The 17288-nt window shown below is 42.8% G+C and overlaps 1 protein-coding gene across 1 annotated transcript in view; it reads right to left on the reverse strand.

The window, feature by feature from the left end:
- The window catches only part of ANKRD55 (ankyrin repeat domain 55), a 37583-nt gene that overhangs the window by 7597 nt on the left and 12698 nt on the right, over positions 1 to 17288 (reverse strand). Inside the window, exons 5-9 of the mRNA XM_053408203.1 lie at positions 14313 to 14373; positions 11542 to 11670; positions 7538 to 7722; positions 6003 to 6170; positions 1389 to 2050 (exon numbers count right to left, since the gene is read on the reverse strand). Of these exons, the coding sequence (XP_053264178.1) occupies positions 1389 to 2050; positions 6003 to 6170; positions 7538 to 7722; positions 11542 to 11670; positions 14313 to 14373 (1205 nt within the window). The remainder of the gene's footprint in view (positions 1 to 1388; positions 2051 to 6002; positions 6171 to 7537; positions 7723 to 11541; positions 11671 to 14312; positions 14374 to 17288) is intronic.

Genomic DNA, 17288 nt, shown 5'->3' on the forward strand with positions numbered 1-17288 from the left:
AGGTTTTGTGATACCTTGTAAGATCTGCACCATGAACAACAGTCCAGTGCTCACCAGTTGTGATACTAAAATGTACCAGGATGGTTAATTTTTGCTATAGAATGTGAGCCAAGGAACTAGTTCTCAGTAGAGATCTCACCAGTGTAAGCTTACAGCTTTCATGAGTTTCCATTCCAATTTTTGAAAGTATCAATTGAAATATAACAGATTGTGCATGCTTGAGCCATGATATTCATGAAAGCAATCCAAGAGAAATTGCCTGTGCCAGTGGTAAAACTGTGTAACACACAATGCCACAGCACTAACCACAGACACTGTCATTGGAATAAATGCCAGTTCTAAATCCAGTAAGTGCTCATTTCTAAAAACACAAACCAGAAGCCATTCCAGATGCCTTGCAGATACACACAACCATTTGCTATTATTTTGTGGTTGTGTTTTATGATATACAGTGGTACCTTGGTACTTGAACGGCTTGGCTCCTGAACAAATCGGCTCCTGAATGCCACAAACCTGGACATAAGTGTTCCGGTCTGTGAACATTTTTCAGAAGCCAAACATCCAACGCGGCTTCCGCTTGAGTGCAGGAAGCGCCTGCAGCTAATTGGAAGCCATGCCTTAGTTTTTGAACGGTTTCAGGAGTTGAACGGACTCCCGGAACGGATTAAGTTCAACAACCAAGGTACAGCTGTATATTCAAAATATTCAAACTCATCCATCCCAGCTAAAAAACCTGGCTGGGAAAATGAAACAGTTATTACCAGGTTCCTAATAACTGTGAAGTTTGGTGCCAGAAGAATAGAAAGAAGGATGGTATTTCACAAATGGGGACAAATTAGTACATGTGCAAATCTGCCCCCCATTAATTTAGATATCTGTATGGAATAAAGGCTTACATTGTAACTTGGCCATTCATGCATGATGGTAACAGAAGGTAGCGCTAAATTAAGAATTTGGTTATTAAAAACAAAACAAAACTGTAATTTTTATTACTGAAAAGTAATATAAAAGGAATGAAATGGTATTATAGTAATGCTATGGCTAGACCAGTGCTTGGAGTGGATCTGGCCTTATTTGAAACAAAACCATCCTACTTCCTTGATCCCCTGGTTTGAGTATTGGGAACTAAAAGAGTATATGCATTATTATGTCCAGAAAGGGGACGGATGACGAGTGTGTGGAAGAGAATGATGTGAACTGTGTGGGGTTTATTCATTCCCACTTCTGAAGAAAAAAGCCACAGTTCAGCTTAATAGGGGCTTGACTCTTCAGTATGGAAATTGTCATACTGAGCCCAGCTCTGACTGCTGCATGCAATGATGCCATTCTAAGCACTTATGGGCCTTCATGGATCACATGCAATAAATACAGGGGGGGGGGGGAATTACCTGATGGAGAATTGGGCAGGTGGGGAAGATGGGGAGGGCACAACAGCACATGACTGGATCTTTCTGGGTACAATCCTTCTACCAGTTTATTATCAGAAGGCATTGCTGTCCAGACTTTACATGTGAGTATTTGGTTAGTGTCAACTTTCCAAGGATTGTCCAGGGTTTGACACCTGCTCCTTTGATCTGACAAATCATGCTCACTTCTGCTTTTTTGGGACCGGTGTACAAAATGGTGGATGTCAGTACCCAAATTCATGCTAGGGGTTGTCGTGTGAGAAGCTGTTAAAAAAGAATGACCCACAGTAATGGGCGGGAGACTCTGGGCTCTTATTGGTGGAAGGCCATTGCAGTCTGAGGGGTTATTCTCTGAGATGAGGTACTTCTTGGTGTCCGCGCTTCTTCGTTTGAAGTCAATCGCTGTGACACATTCCTCAGAGGAGCCTTTGCAGCTGGCATCCATAATGCAGTCAAATGTGGTGATAATGTCATCCACCTCCGAGGTTTCGTCCCTCTGAGATCTCTCTCTTTTCTTGTCTTTTGGGTTTGACTTCCAATCCTCCTTCTTCTTTTTGCAGAAGATTTGGTTAAGCATGCTGAATTTGCCTTCCTTCTTCAGGAATTTATTGTTCTGGTTGGAAACTTGATGGACAAACTCAGATCTTTAAAGAATAAATAATAATAATAATAATAATAATAATAATAATAATAATAATAATAATTAATAAATGCATGGTGAGAAAAGAAAACTATAGCGCTTTAGAATCTCTACTTAAAAAACAAAAACAAAACTTGAGACTTTTGAAAAAATATTTTTAATTAAAATACTATTAAATAAACACTGTCACCCATCACACCCATATTTAAAACACGTAATTCTGCCCACAAATTTATATCCCAACTTCTGCAATTTTCACAAGATCATATACTTCTATTCTCAAAAATCAGGTTTAACACTACACATTATGTTTAATTATTATACAACACCAATTTATCTGCACACACACAAAAACACACACAAACATACTGAACATACAAAAAGTAATTCAGAGTACTTTAATTCTACCTCTGTTCCTTTAAAAACTAACTTCTGTCTAATATATTTAATCACAGGGATCCATGTCTGTAGGTTACTTTTTGCAACATAATCCTGTTAGTTCTTTCAATATAGCTGTTAATTTAAGAATTTCATTCCGTTCCCATAATTTGTGCAATAGTTACTTCCTAGACTTAAAAAGGATGTTTCTACATTTCTGCATATAAAATTCTTGCAATAGTGAAAGTACACAGAATTAATATTCATTTTTCAACTGGTATGCTATTTTTAGACCTATTGATATGTCTGCTAAGTCATGATAAACATATATCCCAGCAGCATTCTCCAATATTCGAAAAAAGATTATCTTAAATAAAATGTTACACATAGATAAAGTTGAAGCTCACAAACTGGTTAAGAGAACCAGCTACATTTATACACTGGTTGTGGGTTCTAGTTTTAACTTAAAAAAACCCCACCAACCAACCAATATCCTAAACTCTGTACGGTTGCAGCAAGAGGATTGTTCTCAAAGTAGTGAGCTTCTGCTAAACCTTTACAGGAAGTGTACTGCAGTTTGCTGAAAATTTATCGGAAAAGAGGCTTAAACATTTTCACTCTCACACTTCACAGCACAGGAAAGAAGGCTAGTTGTGGTCGTTAACCGGAGGGTGGGGAAGGGCAGAGAAATGTAATATTCAGAAGACTGGGGGGAAACATTGCTAAATTTCCACCTTCCTAGATGACTGTCCTAAAAAATGGAGAGCATATTGATATGAAAGGCACAGAGGATTCATAGTGCATTGCCATTTAGTAGGGCAGTTGTGTGATTGTTACATCTTGTATCCAGAATGATTTTTTTCAGTACGTGGTGGTATTTTAAGGAAAACCATGAACCTCTTTTGCAAGTGAATCTGGCAATAATCCAGAACAAACGGACGACCACCACAGCTCTAAGGCTGTACCTAATGATGATATGATAGGCTCCTTGGGTATACATAATTTTGCCTGCTTCAATTGATCTCTGGCAAAACAGGCTTTGCAGGTTCTTGAAGTACTACTAAAACCTGCAAAATATGTTTGATCAGATACTATTAAGGGACAGAAAAAAATGAATGTGCATGCAAAGGTAGATCTCTCAAACTGCACTTAGATATCTAAAGAACTCTCTTTTATATATAGTCCGTGACTCTTTGAATGTGATATGTATCAGATTGAGGATTATGTAAACTGAAACCTAATCTAGGGTTTGTTTGTTCTGAACTTAATTTAGAACAGTGAACAAAGACTGCATGACTAGCTGATTCTAGTCTCACAAATTCCAGTTCAGATTTATAACCTGCCCTTGCTCAGAGATTCCATTGATAGGACTCATTAGCTGAATCCTGCCTGATACCTTTGAAGCAGATTTGTAGTACATTTCTCCCCTCAAAGAATTATGGGCACTGTTTGTTAAGGTTGCTGGGAACTGTAGCTCTGTGAGGGGTAAACTACAGTTCCCAGGATTTTGTGTGTGCTTTAAATGTATTGTGTATATAAAGCCTGGGGTTGCAACTACAAACATATAAAGCAAAAGGTACATTTTTTGTTTTATATGTGCGGCACTGATGTGAGAGGAAGGTAGCCTTGTTTGTGTTCACTACTTACACGTTAATAAAACCAGTGCCTTTCTCTGATGGAAAGCTAGAGGACTTTCCAGTCAGGAAGTGCAACAAAAACTTTATCGTCTCTTTTAAACAAGAGCATAGCAGCACCAACTCCTGACTCCACCCCAGGGGTCAGGAATTTTTTTCAGCAGGGGGCCAGTCCACTGTCCCTCAGACCTTGTGGGGGGCTGGACTATATATTTCTTTGGGGAAAATGATGCAAGAGCACCATGACCCCTGGTGACTGCTTACCTGTGTCTTGCGAGCAGCAGGGGCTGGTGGCGGTGGAACAATGAGCAGCCGTGAAAGGGCTCCAGAGAGGGGATGCTTAAAATGGCGGCTGCTCGAGCACTGCTGCTGCTGGCACCAACAAAGCCCAGCCCCCTTCCTCCTCTAGGCAGGGCAGAGAGAAGCCAGGAGGAGGGAGGGAGGAGGCACCGCTGCAGCTGCCGTGTGAGGGAGAGGGAGGGAAAGAGAGGGAAAGAACGTGTGCACTGGCGATCCATGCAGTGATTCCCGGACCGTCTGTGTCTGGATCCAGAAGGCAATTGGGCCTGATCCGGCCCATGGACCTTAGTTTGCCTACCCATGCTCCACCCAGATGCAATTAAGTGCAATGAAACCTAGTGACTAAACTATATAATGACAGTGTCCTCACAACTTCTAAATTAGGGAGGGGGAACCTGTGACTCTCCCAGTATTGGTGAACTTCCACCTGCCTCATGGCTGTGGTCAGGGATGATGTAGTTTAACACCCCTGTTCTAAGCTTTAGTGGAAAGTACTTGAGTCTAATAACACAATATGAAAATAGTTCTCAAAATGGCACTGATATCGTGGGGAGTTTCGTTAATCATCACAAATGCTGTTACAACTAGGGATGAGGAAGAAATTTGATTCAGGTTCTCATTTAAAGCAGAACCCATCAAATTTACACTTTCTAAAGCAATATGCAAACTGAAACACGGCTATTGCTTGAATTTTGCATTTATCTGAATTTTATAATGCAGTTTGCCAACCAATGTTTACAAAAATACATATATTAGGGGGAAATGTTCATGAAAGTGACTATATTGGTGAGAATAACATGGAAAATCACATTATATTAGGGGAAATAGCTTGCAAAAATATGAACATTAGTCAAAATTGAACATAAAATGTGTTTGTTGGGCGAAATTAACTGTAAAATGCTGATGAATTTTCAGGAGGGTTTCCTTTTTTTTTTTTAAATGACCTCACAGAATAGTTTCAACTCAAAAATAGAATCTGGAAAAGTGACATAGCTCAGTGATATAGCATCTGCTTTCCATACAGACGGGTGCCAAGTTCAATCCCTGCCATCTCCAGGTAGGGCTGTGAGAGACTCATGTCTCGTTCTCTGAAGGGGTGCTGCCAGCCAGTGCCAACAACACCAAGCTAGTGGACTAATGGCCTGACTCAGTATAAGGCAGCTTCCTATGTTCTTTGCAACTCAGTTGGCAATGGTGTGGCTATTACGTTGGGTGGGAAGTGGGGAAGCAGGGTGAAGGTCCTCAGGGAAAGAAGAGAAGAAGAAGAAGAGTTTGGATTTGATACCCCACTTTATCACTACCCTACTTTATCACTACCCTAAGGAGTCTCAAAGTGGCTAACAATCTCCTTTCTCTTCCTCCCCCACAACAAACACTCTGTGAGGTGAGTGGGGCTGAGAGACTTCAAAAAAGTGTGACTAGCCCAAGGTCACCCAGCAGCTGCATGTGGAGGAGCGGAGACGCAAACCCGGTTCCCCAGATTACGAGTCTACCGCTCTTAGCCACTACACCACGCTGGCTCTCAAAAACTACAGTAAGGGATTACAGTAAGGAAAACTACAGTAAGGGACAACCTGATAAGCTCCAAGGTTAAAATTGTTCCTATTTGCTATTATGGGAGAAGTGAAAAGGGAAGGTTTTTACCTGTTTTCTTGGGACAGCAGTTTGATGCATGCTGTGTGCCCACAGTACATAGCATAGGTCAAGGGGGTGTTCTCATTGATGTCTCTTGGGCTGCAATCCACCCCCAGTTGTAACAAGGCCTTTACACAGTCAGCTTTTCCTGCTGCTGCAGCCCAGTGCAAAGGTGTCCTAGAGAGCGGAAAAACAAATCATTTTATAGCTATGTGCTGTTTAAATTCAGACTGAAACAACCAGCTGAGGAGGTGGAGCGCCTCTATGGAGTCAGGATTTTTGAGGCATGGCAACTGTTCATTTTAATGCAAGTACATGTCAGAGGCAGCATAGTAGTTCACCACTTCCTACAAAGCACGACTTTGTAAGATTCCTGGAGCTCATGAAATGCAATCAGGTCCAGTTAATCTTTTTGATACTTGCCTGTGAAATACCACCTCCATTGTTCCTCTGACTCTACTTCAAAAGAGTTGAATTTGAACATTAAGCAGCCAAAGAAACCTGGATTTCGGCAGCACAGCCAATATTATATTTGCAGATCTCACACTTTGATGTAATTTGAGATTTGCCAGTAAGACTTTGTCCTGAGATCAAAGTTTTGCATCACAGCACAAATATTTGAAGATTGAATTTTCTGTGTTAAATTGTGTGTTGGAGAGAGGTTTGTTTTTTTAAAAAAGTTTGTTTATTATTTCTGCATTCAACTTTTACATGGGGCTCCTAACGGTCTCCAATCCAGAAAAACTACCCAGTCCACACCTGCTTAACCTCAGTACTCCAAGATCATTTACATGAGCTTTATTTTATAAAACGGATATTATATGCTATTACACCATAGTGTTAAAGCATTCAAAGCATTCTTAACAATTAAAAAAAGAGATCTCCTTATATCTTGAAACTCTTTTTAAAAAATTATAAAATATTTCTATACTGACTTTTGGTTCTAAAAACACAAATGCTTATCTATTGTGGGCTTTTCTTCTTTTTACAGTAGACTTTTTAAAATAAAGTGAGAGCTGCTGGGACCTAGGGAGGCCATGCGCTCCACTTTATAGAGGACCGTCCTCTATTTGAAGGGCTGTCAGAAAACGGCTCCCAATTTGAAGGAGCTCTCTGTTTGAAAGGGCAAAAGCCTACCTGAGATTCTCATCGTCTATCCTGTAAACCTTTCCCTTTTAAACCCCAGATGTGCAAGAAGCACTTCCTCCTTTACCTTATTACTTATTAGATAATAACTCACAAACCTCCTCCCTACTGAGCCGTGGTGCCACAAAATCAACTCTGGCCAACATTTAAGCAAACAACATGTTAAGAAACGCCTTCCAAAAACACTTGCTTTTTCTCCTTTACAGAACCATAACAGTAAAGGTTAAGGAACCCACTTGCTGAGTTGTTGCTGAGCAAGGAGGATCCATGGAGAGTATCATTTCATTAGGGGACACGTTTCATAAGAAAGCCGCCAAACCTCCTTCACTGTAGGTCAAAAAACAACGAGGGCCCCTGCCAGAGCTCTGCAGCTCTTTTCAGTTGGTTTCCATGGTCACCTGTCATCCACGTCGAGGGCCTGCAGGTTGCATTCTGGGACTCTAGCCAGCTCACTGATAATGTCGCTGTATCCTGCAGCGGCAGCAATGTGGAGGCAAGTCTTCCCGTTCTCATCATCGTAGTTTATGATCGACGGACCCTGGCGGTGGCTCAGGATGATAGAGCAAAGGATCCGATTGCCGCTCTGAAAACCAACCATATATGTGTGTGCTTGCAAAGAAGAAGACGTAATGAACAGCAACTCCTGCTCCTACTAACTTTGTGTGTTTGTGATGTTCCCTCATGCACTGCAAAGGCATGTGCTTTATATTTAGCTTTCAACCAGTCTGTTAATTAAATTTAAACTGATGTAGCGGGACGCGGGTGGTGCTGTGGGTTAAACCACAGAGCCTAGGGCTTGCCGATCAGAAGGTCAGCGGTTTGAATCCCTGTGATGGGGTGATCTCCTGTTGCTCGGTCCCTACTTCTGCCAACCTAGCAGTTTGAAAGCACACCAGTGCAAGTAGATAAATAGGTACCACTCTGGCGAGAAGGTAAACGACGTTTCCATGTGCTGCTCTGGTTCACCAGAAGCGGCTTAGTCATGCTGACCTGGAAGCTGTACACCGGCTCCCTCGGCCAGTAAAATGAGATGAGCGCCACAACCCCAGAGTCGTCCGCGACTGGACCTAATGGTCAGGGATCCCTTTACCTTTTTATAGTGTCAATCAGAGTTTGAGACTCACGAATAGAGCATTTTCAGGGGTCCCCCCCCCCTGCTGAATGGTAACTTGTGCTTTGGAAGACAATTTGTTGTTAACGGTAGGAAAAAATTCCCGTTGGCAGCAGGATAGGTTTTATTACTTGTCTGTTTCCTGCCCTGAGCTCCTTTGGGAGGAAGCGGGGAGGGGGAGAAACAAACAAACAAACAACTGTGAGATGTGGAAATAATACAGTAGTCTCTAATGCAGAAAGTACCACAGCTACCCTTTCTTCATCAAAGTGGTTGCTATGAGTCCAGCCTTGTTGCTTTATTATTATTAAATTTACTACCTGCCCTTCACTAGTAGGTTCTGGGGCAGATTACAAGAATTTAAAATTCAGTATTCAAAACATTTAAAACAAATTACAGTCACAGGAATAGGGTGGGTCCTCAAAACACACATATCAGGTGTCAAAAGCCATGGTAAAGAGGCATGTCTTCAGCATTTGCTAGAAGCTGTATAGTGAATGTGGCAGCCACACCTCTGCGAGGGGGGAATTCCACAACTTAGGGGTTGCCCCAGGGAAGGCCCTTTCCTGAGGCAGCACCCCACTGAACTTCTGAGGGCAGTCAAACTACCAAGAGGGCTCTCTCTGCTGATCTTAACACCCCGGGGTGTGTGCGTCTGTGGGGGTGGTCACTTAGATATTTTGGGGCCTAAGTTGTTTAGGGCTTTAAGCATTAGTGGGAGCACTTTGAATTGTGCCCAGAAATGAACTTAGAAGGCAAGGGGCATCCCAGGAGCCAACAACATTCCAGGATGACAGACCAGAAGATTGATTAGGGGGTGAATTAAGGGAGAATGAGAGATGTTGGGAAAAGTGGTTCTTCAAACCTGAGGAATCAGGGTGTGAATATTCAATCTATTACAATAGATTTGATAAATGCATCCCTCCCTATAACTAGTGCCTTTTAAATCTGTTTTACTTCTCTTAGTCAAATCTTTGCAAAACTGGTGTTAGAAGTGCTTCTGTTGGGTGGGTTGCTTCTGAATAGTAGAGAACGGTCAGTTTATATGTTATCAATGGGAGCCAATGATTAAGTTCTCCTGATAGCTGGGAATCTCTTTACGGTTTTGAATGAGACGCCACCAGAGCTTAGAGGACATGACACATTTACAGCGGAAGGGTAGGGCCAGAGAGACTGCAAAAGAGCAGATTTGAGTTTTGAATGTGATACTACAAAGAAAGGGACAGAAAGAGCTATGAGTCAGCTGAAGGTGAAGCTCATTGGAGTCTCCATGTTTCTCTGCATATCTGCTATTTGTTTGTCTCCATGTTAGCTCTGCTTGAGTATTTGTAAATAGAGCTAACATTACAAAGACACCCTAGGTCTCCACTGCTCTTTTTTATCAAGAGGAATCTAAACCTAGAGTCCATTCTGAGTATTACTGCACCACAAATAAAATATTTTTAATGCCCATTTGAAATATAGTTTTAGATTGCTCAACCATATGTATTTCACCCAGCTCTGCTTATGTCTCCTGGCAGCATCATTTAAAAAAATGTTCCCAATGGGTAGATAGCAAATGGTGGCCAGGATCCAATGAACTAGTTTTGTGCTCCCAAAGGGGACTGGAAAAACAGCGCCCTGTCAAGCATAGCAAAACACTTTTAAAACAGATTCAGAAAAGGGATTCACTTTAAGACTTAAGGGCCTGTTGTTCAAAGAAGGAAAAAGCAAGTTAAAAACATCCTGAGCCAGCGTCAGAGCTAGGTGTGAAGGGGTAGGGAGACCCCTGACCGTTAGGTCCCGTCGTGACCGACTCTGGGGTTGCGGTGCTCATCTCCCTTTATTGGCCGAGGGAGCTGGTGTACAGCTTCCGGGTCATGTGGCCAGCATGACTAAGCCACTTCTGGCGAACCAGAGCAGCGCACGGAAAAGGTGTTTACCTTCCCACAGGAGTGGTACCTATTTATTTACTTGCACTTTGACGTGCTTTCGAACTGCTAGGTTGGCAGGAGCAGGGACTGAGCAACGGGAGCTCACCCCATCGCGGGGATTCGAGCTGCCGACCTTCTGATCAGCAAGTCCTAGGCTCTAGGGTTTAACCCACAGCACCACCCGCGTCCCAGGGAGCCCCTAGACCCGCCAAATCCCTTTTAGGGATTTCCCAGATGAGCTTACCAGATAGCAGATGCAACAGGGACAGGTGGAGGCTGGTGGCAGCGGGGGGGTGGGGGGTGGGTAGCAATGGGGATGAGAGCCCCTGAAAGCAGCAGCTTCACCACCTGCCATCCAGTCCTCCCTCAGTCCTGTGCTGTGAAAGGAAGCCCTGGGTCAGGCACCTGTAGCTTCCATCTTCAGTTCCTTGGATCGCCTTTGGGCCTCGCTGAACCACCAGAGAGGGACACTAAATTGGAGGCAGACCCCAGAGGCATTATGGATACTGGTGTTGATGGCAGCTGCCTGGCTGGTGTTGATGTAGCTGCCTGGCTTGGCATTTCTCTGTTCATGCTGGGCATTTGTCCAAATACACTATGTGCCGGTGTGGGGCCTGGCTTGCACAAATGTATATTTTTGGATCTCAGCAGGTGTCTTTTAAGCCAGTGGTACATTCCATTTCCATCCCTCTTTCAACCACAAGCCAGTGCTTTTACAGTTCTTGTCATTAAGCAGCCTTTGTGGTGAGCCGGTTTGTACAAAGGTGAATCATTTCTTTGAATGTTGAAGGTAGCCGTGGGTGTATGAACGTAACTCATGCTGACATATTCAAAACAAACAGTGACATAATTCTATGCCTTTTTATAAGAGGCGAAATAATTCATTTTCTAAAAAAATTCTGTCCTTATGGCCAAATCCTGGTCGCATTCTTTCCTCTGCTTCCCTAGCTACAAATGGTGTGTCTGAGAAGCAGAACTGGATTAACTCTTATGAAAAATGTTCTATAGATCCTCAGGCAGATTTGGGATCCTGAGAAATATATACTTCCCATGCTCATCTTACAGATTACAGTGGTACCTCGGGTTAAGTACTTAATTCGTTCCGGAAGTCCATTCTTAACCTGAAACTGTTCTTAACCTGAAACACCACTTTAGCTAATGGGGCCTCCTGCTGCTGCCGCACTGCCGGAGCACGATTTCTGTTCTCATCCTGAAGCAAAGTTCTTAACCCGAGGTACTATTTTTGGGTTAGCGGAGTCTGTAACCTGAAGCGTATGTAACCCGAGGTACCACTGTACTCATTTGTTGTTGTTGTTTTTACTTTCAGTGGTTTCACATTATGGAACACAACAGGATCAAATGAAGAGACGTACTATACCTGCACTGCCCAGTGAAGAGCTGTTTTAAAATCTTTGTCCACCAACACCGGATCAGCTCCTTTATGCAGCAGGATTTGCGTGTGCTGGGGTCGATTGTGGAACGCAGTCCAGTGAAGAGACGTCATCCCCTGAAAATCACAACCGAGGACATCAAAGCTTGGGGCAATGCATGACAGCCCTAGAAGTAGGGATAATAAGGTTATGAAACAATAGATCTGCCTATGTCTATGAGGGAGCCAAAAGCAATAGCCATTCTGCCTGGACCTAACACTACCTCTGTGGAGACTTTGTACTGATTTACGGGGGGTGGTGTGGTGGTATTCACACCCCTGATTCACACCCCAAAGGCCTTTGCCTGCCTGGAATGTGTCTTTGAACTCTGGTGATGCCTCTTCCTGTCCCGGATGGAGGTTAGAGGGGCGTTTGAATGTGTGGTGAAACTAGCCCATTGGACAAAAGTAGGTAAAGGCAAAGGGACCCCTGACCATTAGGTCCAGTCATGGCTGACTCTGGGGTTGCGGCGCTCATCTTGCTTTATTGGCCGAGGGAGCCGGCGTACAGCTTCCGGGTCATGTGGCCAGCATGGCTAAGCCGCTTCTGGCGAACCAGAGCAGCGCACGGAAACGCCGTTTACCTTCCCGCCGGAGCAGTACCTATTTATCTACTTGCACTTTGACATGCTTTTGAACTGCTAGGTTGGCAGGAGCTCGGACTGAGCAATGGGAGCTCACCCCGTTGCAGGGATTCGAACCGCCGACCTTCTGATCAGCAAGTCCTAGGCTCTGTGGTTTAATCCACAGCGCCACCTGCATCCCGGACAAAAGCAACATTTACATTAATTGCTGCACCCACTTTTGCCCCTCTCCCTGGTCCGGCATGTGGCCTTGAGATGGTTGCCCAGTAGAAAAAGGTTCCCCAACCCTCACCTAGTGCAACAAACCCACTTTAAAAAAATCACCCTGGCCTTTTGGGGGGTTAGGAAAGTAACAGAGCTATGCATTGAAAAGTGTGAGATTCCTGCATTTCAGGGGATTTGATTAGATGACTCTTGGGGTCCCTTCCAACTCCTACAGTTCTATGATTCTATGAATGGATGATTAATGGGAAGATGTGCAAACACCCAGCCACCAAAACAGGATGAATGCTCATTGTGCAATAATCACCCCATAAACAAACTAGAATTAAAGCTCAATAAACCCAAGCATAGTCTCACTACTGTGTAAGATTTGTGTGAGCAAATCAGGATGAATGATAAACAGGTTATCTCACGGGGCCTTGTGCCTCAACCCAGCACTCCTTGGCCATGCTTAGTCCTCATTGGGCTTTTTTAAAAATCCCCCCTTTTTAAACATCCACAAATCTGGGTGTTTTCCTGATTCTGATTTCGTGATTCCCTATTGTGCATGGCACCATTATGGCTACATAAGCAATGGCACAGATCTCTGAATATAGAGGCAACTGTAATGATGTGTGCCTCCCAATCGCCAATTGATGAGAGACACCAGGGTGTCGGTGCTTACCCAGGGTGCAGTTTCCTTGGAATGGAGATTCAGCTAGATTGGTAAATAAAGGTAAAGGGGCCCCTGACCATTAGGTCCAGTCGCAGACGACTCTGGGGTTGCAGCGCTCATCTCACTTTACTGATCAAGGGAGCCGGCGTACAGCTTCCGGGTCATGTGGCCAGCATGACTAAGCCGCTTCTGGCGAACCAGAGCAGAGCACGGAAACACCGTTTACTTTCCCGCCGGAGCGGTACCTATTTATCTACTTGCACTTTGACGTGCTTTCGAACTGCTAGGTTGGCAGGAGCTGGTAAATAAAGAGTGTTTTATATGCGTGGTACACGCATTATAACACTGTGACACCAGATGGCACTGTGGAGTTCCATTTTTGCCAACGCGATTTCTCATACAAAGTGTGTTTTTCTGAAACACTTCTTTGATGTGTCTAGATCCAGCCTAGGATGGCTTTATTTGTACACATAGACAACCTGAACATAAGATGGAAGGGATCACAGCATTAACACTGCACAGGTCTTGCTTCCCCATTAGGTTCCCTGAGCACAGAGCAAGACAAGTCTCTGTGTCTGTAGCTTCCAGCATCAGCCAAAACTCACATAAACATAGCTCCCCTTCACCTATTGTCATCCCTCTTAGGATGACATGGCAGCCAGCCAGGTGAGCTGGGAAAAGGCCCACTCATTTGTCTCTATGGCCACAGGGCAATCAATCTTTTTGGACATGTAAATGGAAGTACTTAACTTGCCAGCTAAGGCCATTATTTTACAAAGAAACTGGTCTGACCAGTTCAGCAGGTTTCCTCATATAGCTTATAAGCTCACAAATACAGGATCAGAAGGGACCTACTGATATCATCCAGACTGACCCCCACAAACTATAACAGTATGTCCGTGTGTTCAATCCTAGTTTACAGTCATTGAAAACAGTTCCGTTAGCTTGTTTGCACCAAGCATGGTGCAGTCTGGACAGAAAACAACAATGGCCAAGTGCAGGGCTTTCTTTCATCCGGAACTCACTGGAACTCAGTTCCGGCACCTCTCAGTTGGGCGCCATTGCCATTATAAGGGAACAAGGGAGGCATTCATGGTGAGTTCCAGCACCTCTTTTTCTAGAAAAATAGCAGTGGCCAAGTGGATGCTAAATGTCTGTGTGAATCGGCCCTCAGGTTTTTAGGCATGAAACACTACTTCACCCATCAATAGCAATCTGCATATACCACACGACAATTTAGGGGATACTAGTTTGCTTACCTCATTGTCCTGGTGGTTGATTTCGCTGAGATCGGATTGCTGTAGCAGCACAGATAAAAGCCTGAGGAGGACAAAGTGACATTCCACATCAAAATAAAAGGCAAAACAAAATTCAGAGAAAGTCATGGTCCCATTTCAGTAACCTTTATGTCATAGTGACATAACAATTAAACATGTGCTTAGCTTTTACTTCATGAAGTCAATGGAACCTAAATGTACTTAACTTTAATTAATTGTTTGAGTTTCTATGCTTTTGTCACGGCCTTTGACTAGCACAATAAACTTACTGAAGCTTTAATTAAACAATGTTTTTAACAGTACTGTATAAGCCTAAAAGCTAGAACCTTAGAGTCAATGGCCTTGTTCACATACTTCCCTAAATATGGTTCAGATCTAGTGTCACATTATCGCACTGTGTTAAAAAACAAGAAATAGTACCCATGTAGAAAACAAAACAGAAAAAAGATACTGTGTACATTACAAGAGGGGGGGGGGCACTTGGTTACCGGTAACCAGATCTTGTTCCTTTTCCTTTTTTGTGTCTTACTCTGCACTTGTATTTTATTCTATTTATTTTTCAATAAAGAATATAAAATAAATAAAAAATTATCACACCGTTGAGCACTCCTCCCTCTATAGTCCCTTGCTAAAGGGGAGAAAGCAAATGGCTTAGCATTATGTGCAAACCAGGGCTTATGGTTTTTCTCCAAACAAAGAAGAAGCCAGGGGTCATTATTGGTTTCCTGTTCATGGTTTATTTCGGTGAAACAAAGGCAGCTGCTCCAGGATTTGTTTTCTTACTCTAGGATAGGCAGATCAAAGCAGGGAATGCTCAAGTTGTGTGCACTAGTGTGCCTCTTGTTCTGGAGTTACTGTATATTATCTGACTATGTTCAGGGCCGGATTAAGACCTTGAGAGGCCCTAAACACTTGAAAGATTTTGGTGCCCCCATATATATCAAATTCAAAATATAAACAATAATAAACCATAAAGTATTTTTTCCCCCAAAATGAAACAAACCTACAGTACAGTGGTACCTCGGGTTACATACGCTTCAGGTTACATACACTTCAGGTTACAGACTCCGCTAACCCAGAAATAGTACCTCGGGTTAAGAACTTTGCTTCAGGCTGAGAACAGAAATCGCGTGGCAGCAGGAGGCCCCATTAGCTAAAGTTTAAGAACAGTTTCAAGTTAAGAACGGACCTCCAGAACAAATTAAGTACGTAACCCGAGGTACAACTGTACGATGGAAAATAGATCTTCATGGATATGAATGCCACCATTAGGAAAAATTTATATAACTATAGACTTGCCCCAATTCAGCAATATATTCCAGGATGTTTTTTTTATTTGAGTTACCTTTTGGTGGTAAAAGATATGGCAAGAGAGGCATTAATTTATTGCAATGTGAATTTTGCATTTACCATAACATCAAACTAAGGTTTAGCACCATGGGAAAAACAAGCCCTGTTTCACATGCTTCCTTCTTGCATGCTCCAGTTCAAATAGTTATTTAGACAAACCATACCTTGCCTGTACTACAGCTGAACTGACAAATTTGCACTTGCCCACCAAACCAAGATTGCAAACCACATTTTGAAGATGGTTTGCGATCCTGGTTTGTAGGGCGTGTGTAAACCACAGAGAGGGCTCCAACACCGTTGTTCCATGAGCAGAAGGGAGTTTGTTCACAAAATGAGAACTATTCTTATGAAACAGATCCTACCATGTGTGTAACTATCTTTCCATGAATGGAAAATGAATTGGGATTTTCAAATGGTCATGTCAATCACTCAAAAAGTTTTGGCATTATCACACCCACACACCGGTTGTGTTAGGAGAAAGATAGAAAGGGTGGCTTGGATCCTAACTTTCTTTCCATCCATGGAACAGAGTTCATGTTCATGCAACAAAGTTTATTTTTCTTCCCTTTTCCTGGGCTGCTCCCTGCACCCCCACCAAATGTGGATAACATGACGTAACATGACTTAATTTGCTGAATTTATACCAGTATCAGAACACACCCTTTTGCTGCACAATTTGAGATGTCTTAGTGCTGAATTTAGTTTTTTTTAAAAAAAGTATTATTAATATTATTATATTATATTTTCGTCAGGATACACATTGATTTCTTACATGGGCGTTGCGGTTTGTGTTCCTTGCCATGTTGAGCAAAGATGAAGAGAAAAACAAATGGCCATGGCGAAGATCTGTGGCATTTCAGCAGTGCTTTCTGGTAATGGAGTGATCATATTCAGAAGATCTAATTTTGCTGATTTGGGCTAATAAGACAGATGAAAAGGAGCTGAACAGCTGGCACACTTCTGCTCCGACCAAAGGTCTGCCCGTTACCATGGGGACTGTAGAAATTTATTTTGCAGGGATCTCTCTGTGTTGCTGCTAAACTAAATTACCACTCCCTTTCCAAATATCAGTGCTGGCCCCTATTCTATGGGTGTTTTATTTAATGATAATGCTCTCTTGGTTGCCTTGAAACCTTCCAAGAGTACTGTTCAAATGATGTGTATAAAGAAGAACAAGGATGCCAGAAAATTAGGAAAGCAACTGAAAATTGAGATTGCTTGAGAGAAGTGGATGGAAGCGGTTTGTGAAGCATAATGGGTGTGTGATACACTCATGGAAGCACCATGTTCAATATTTTCATCAGAGGTAGCACACACGCTGGTAATATCCTGTTTGTTTCCTTAAAATGGATTAGGTGTTGTTGCATACATGTGTCCACATCAAGCTGTGATTTGCACAGAATGAAGCAAGTGCTCCTGTTGCTTCTTGCCTGCTTCAAGGAAATCGATATTAAATTAAATAAGAATGACACTGTCTTTGGTTTTGCATGCATCTGCGTCACAGAAACCAATGGGACTTGCCTGCACAAAATTGTGCACAGGATCACAGCCCATAAGAACCACAATAATTCATTGATTTTTCTTGATAACATGAGTATCAAGTGATTT

Source organism: Podarcis raffonei, chromosome 11 (assembly GCF_027172205.1).
Source record: "Podarcis raffonei isolate rPodRaf1 chromosome 11, rPodRaf1.pri, whole genome shotgun sequence".
Taxonomy (NCBI): Eukaryota; Metazoa; Chordata; class Lepidosauria; order Squamata; family Lacertidae; genus Podarcis; species Podarcis raffonei.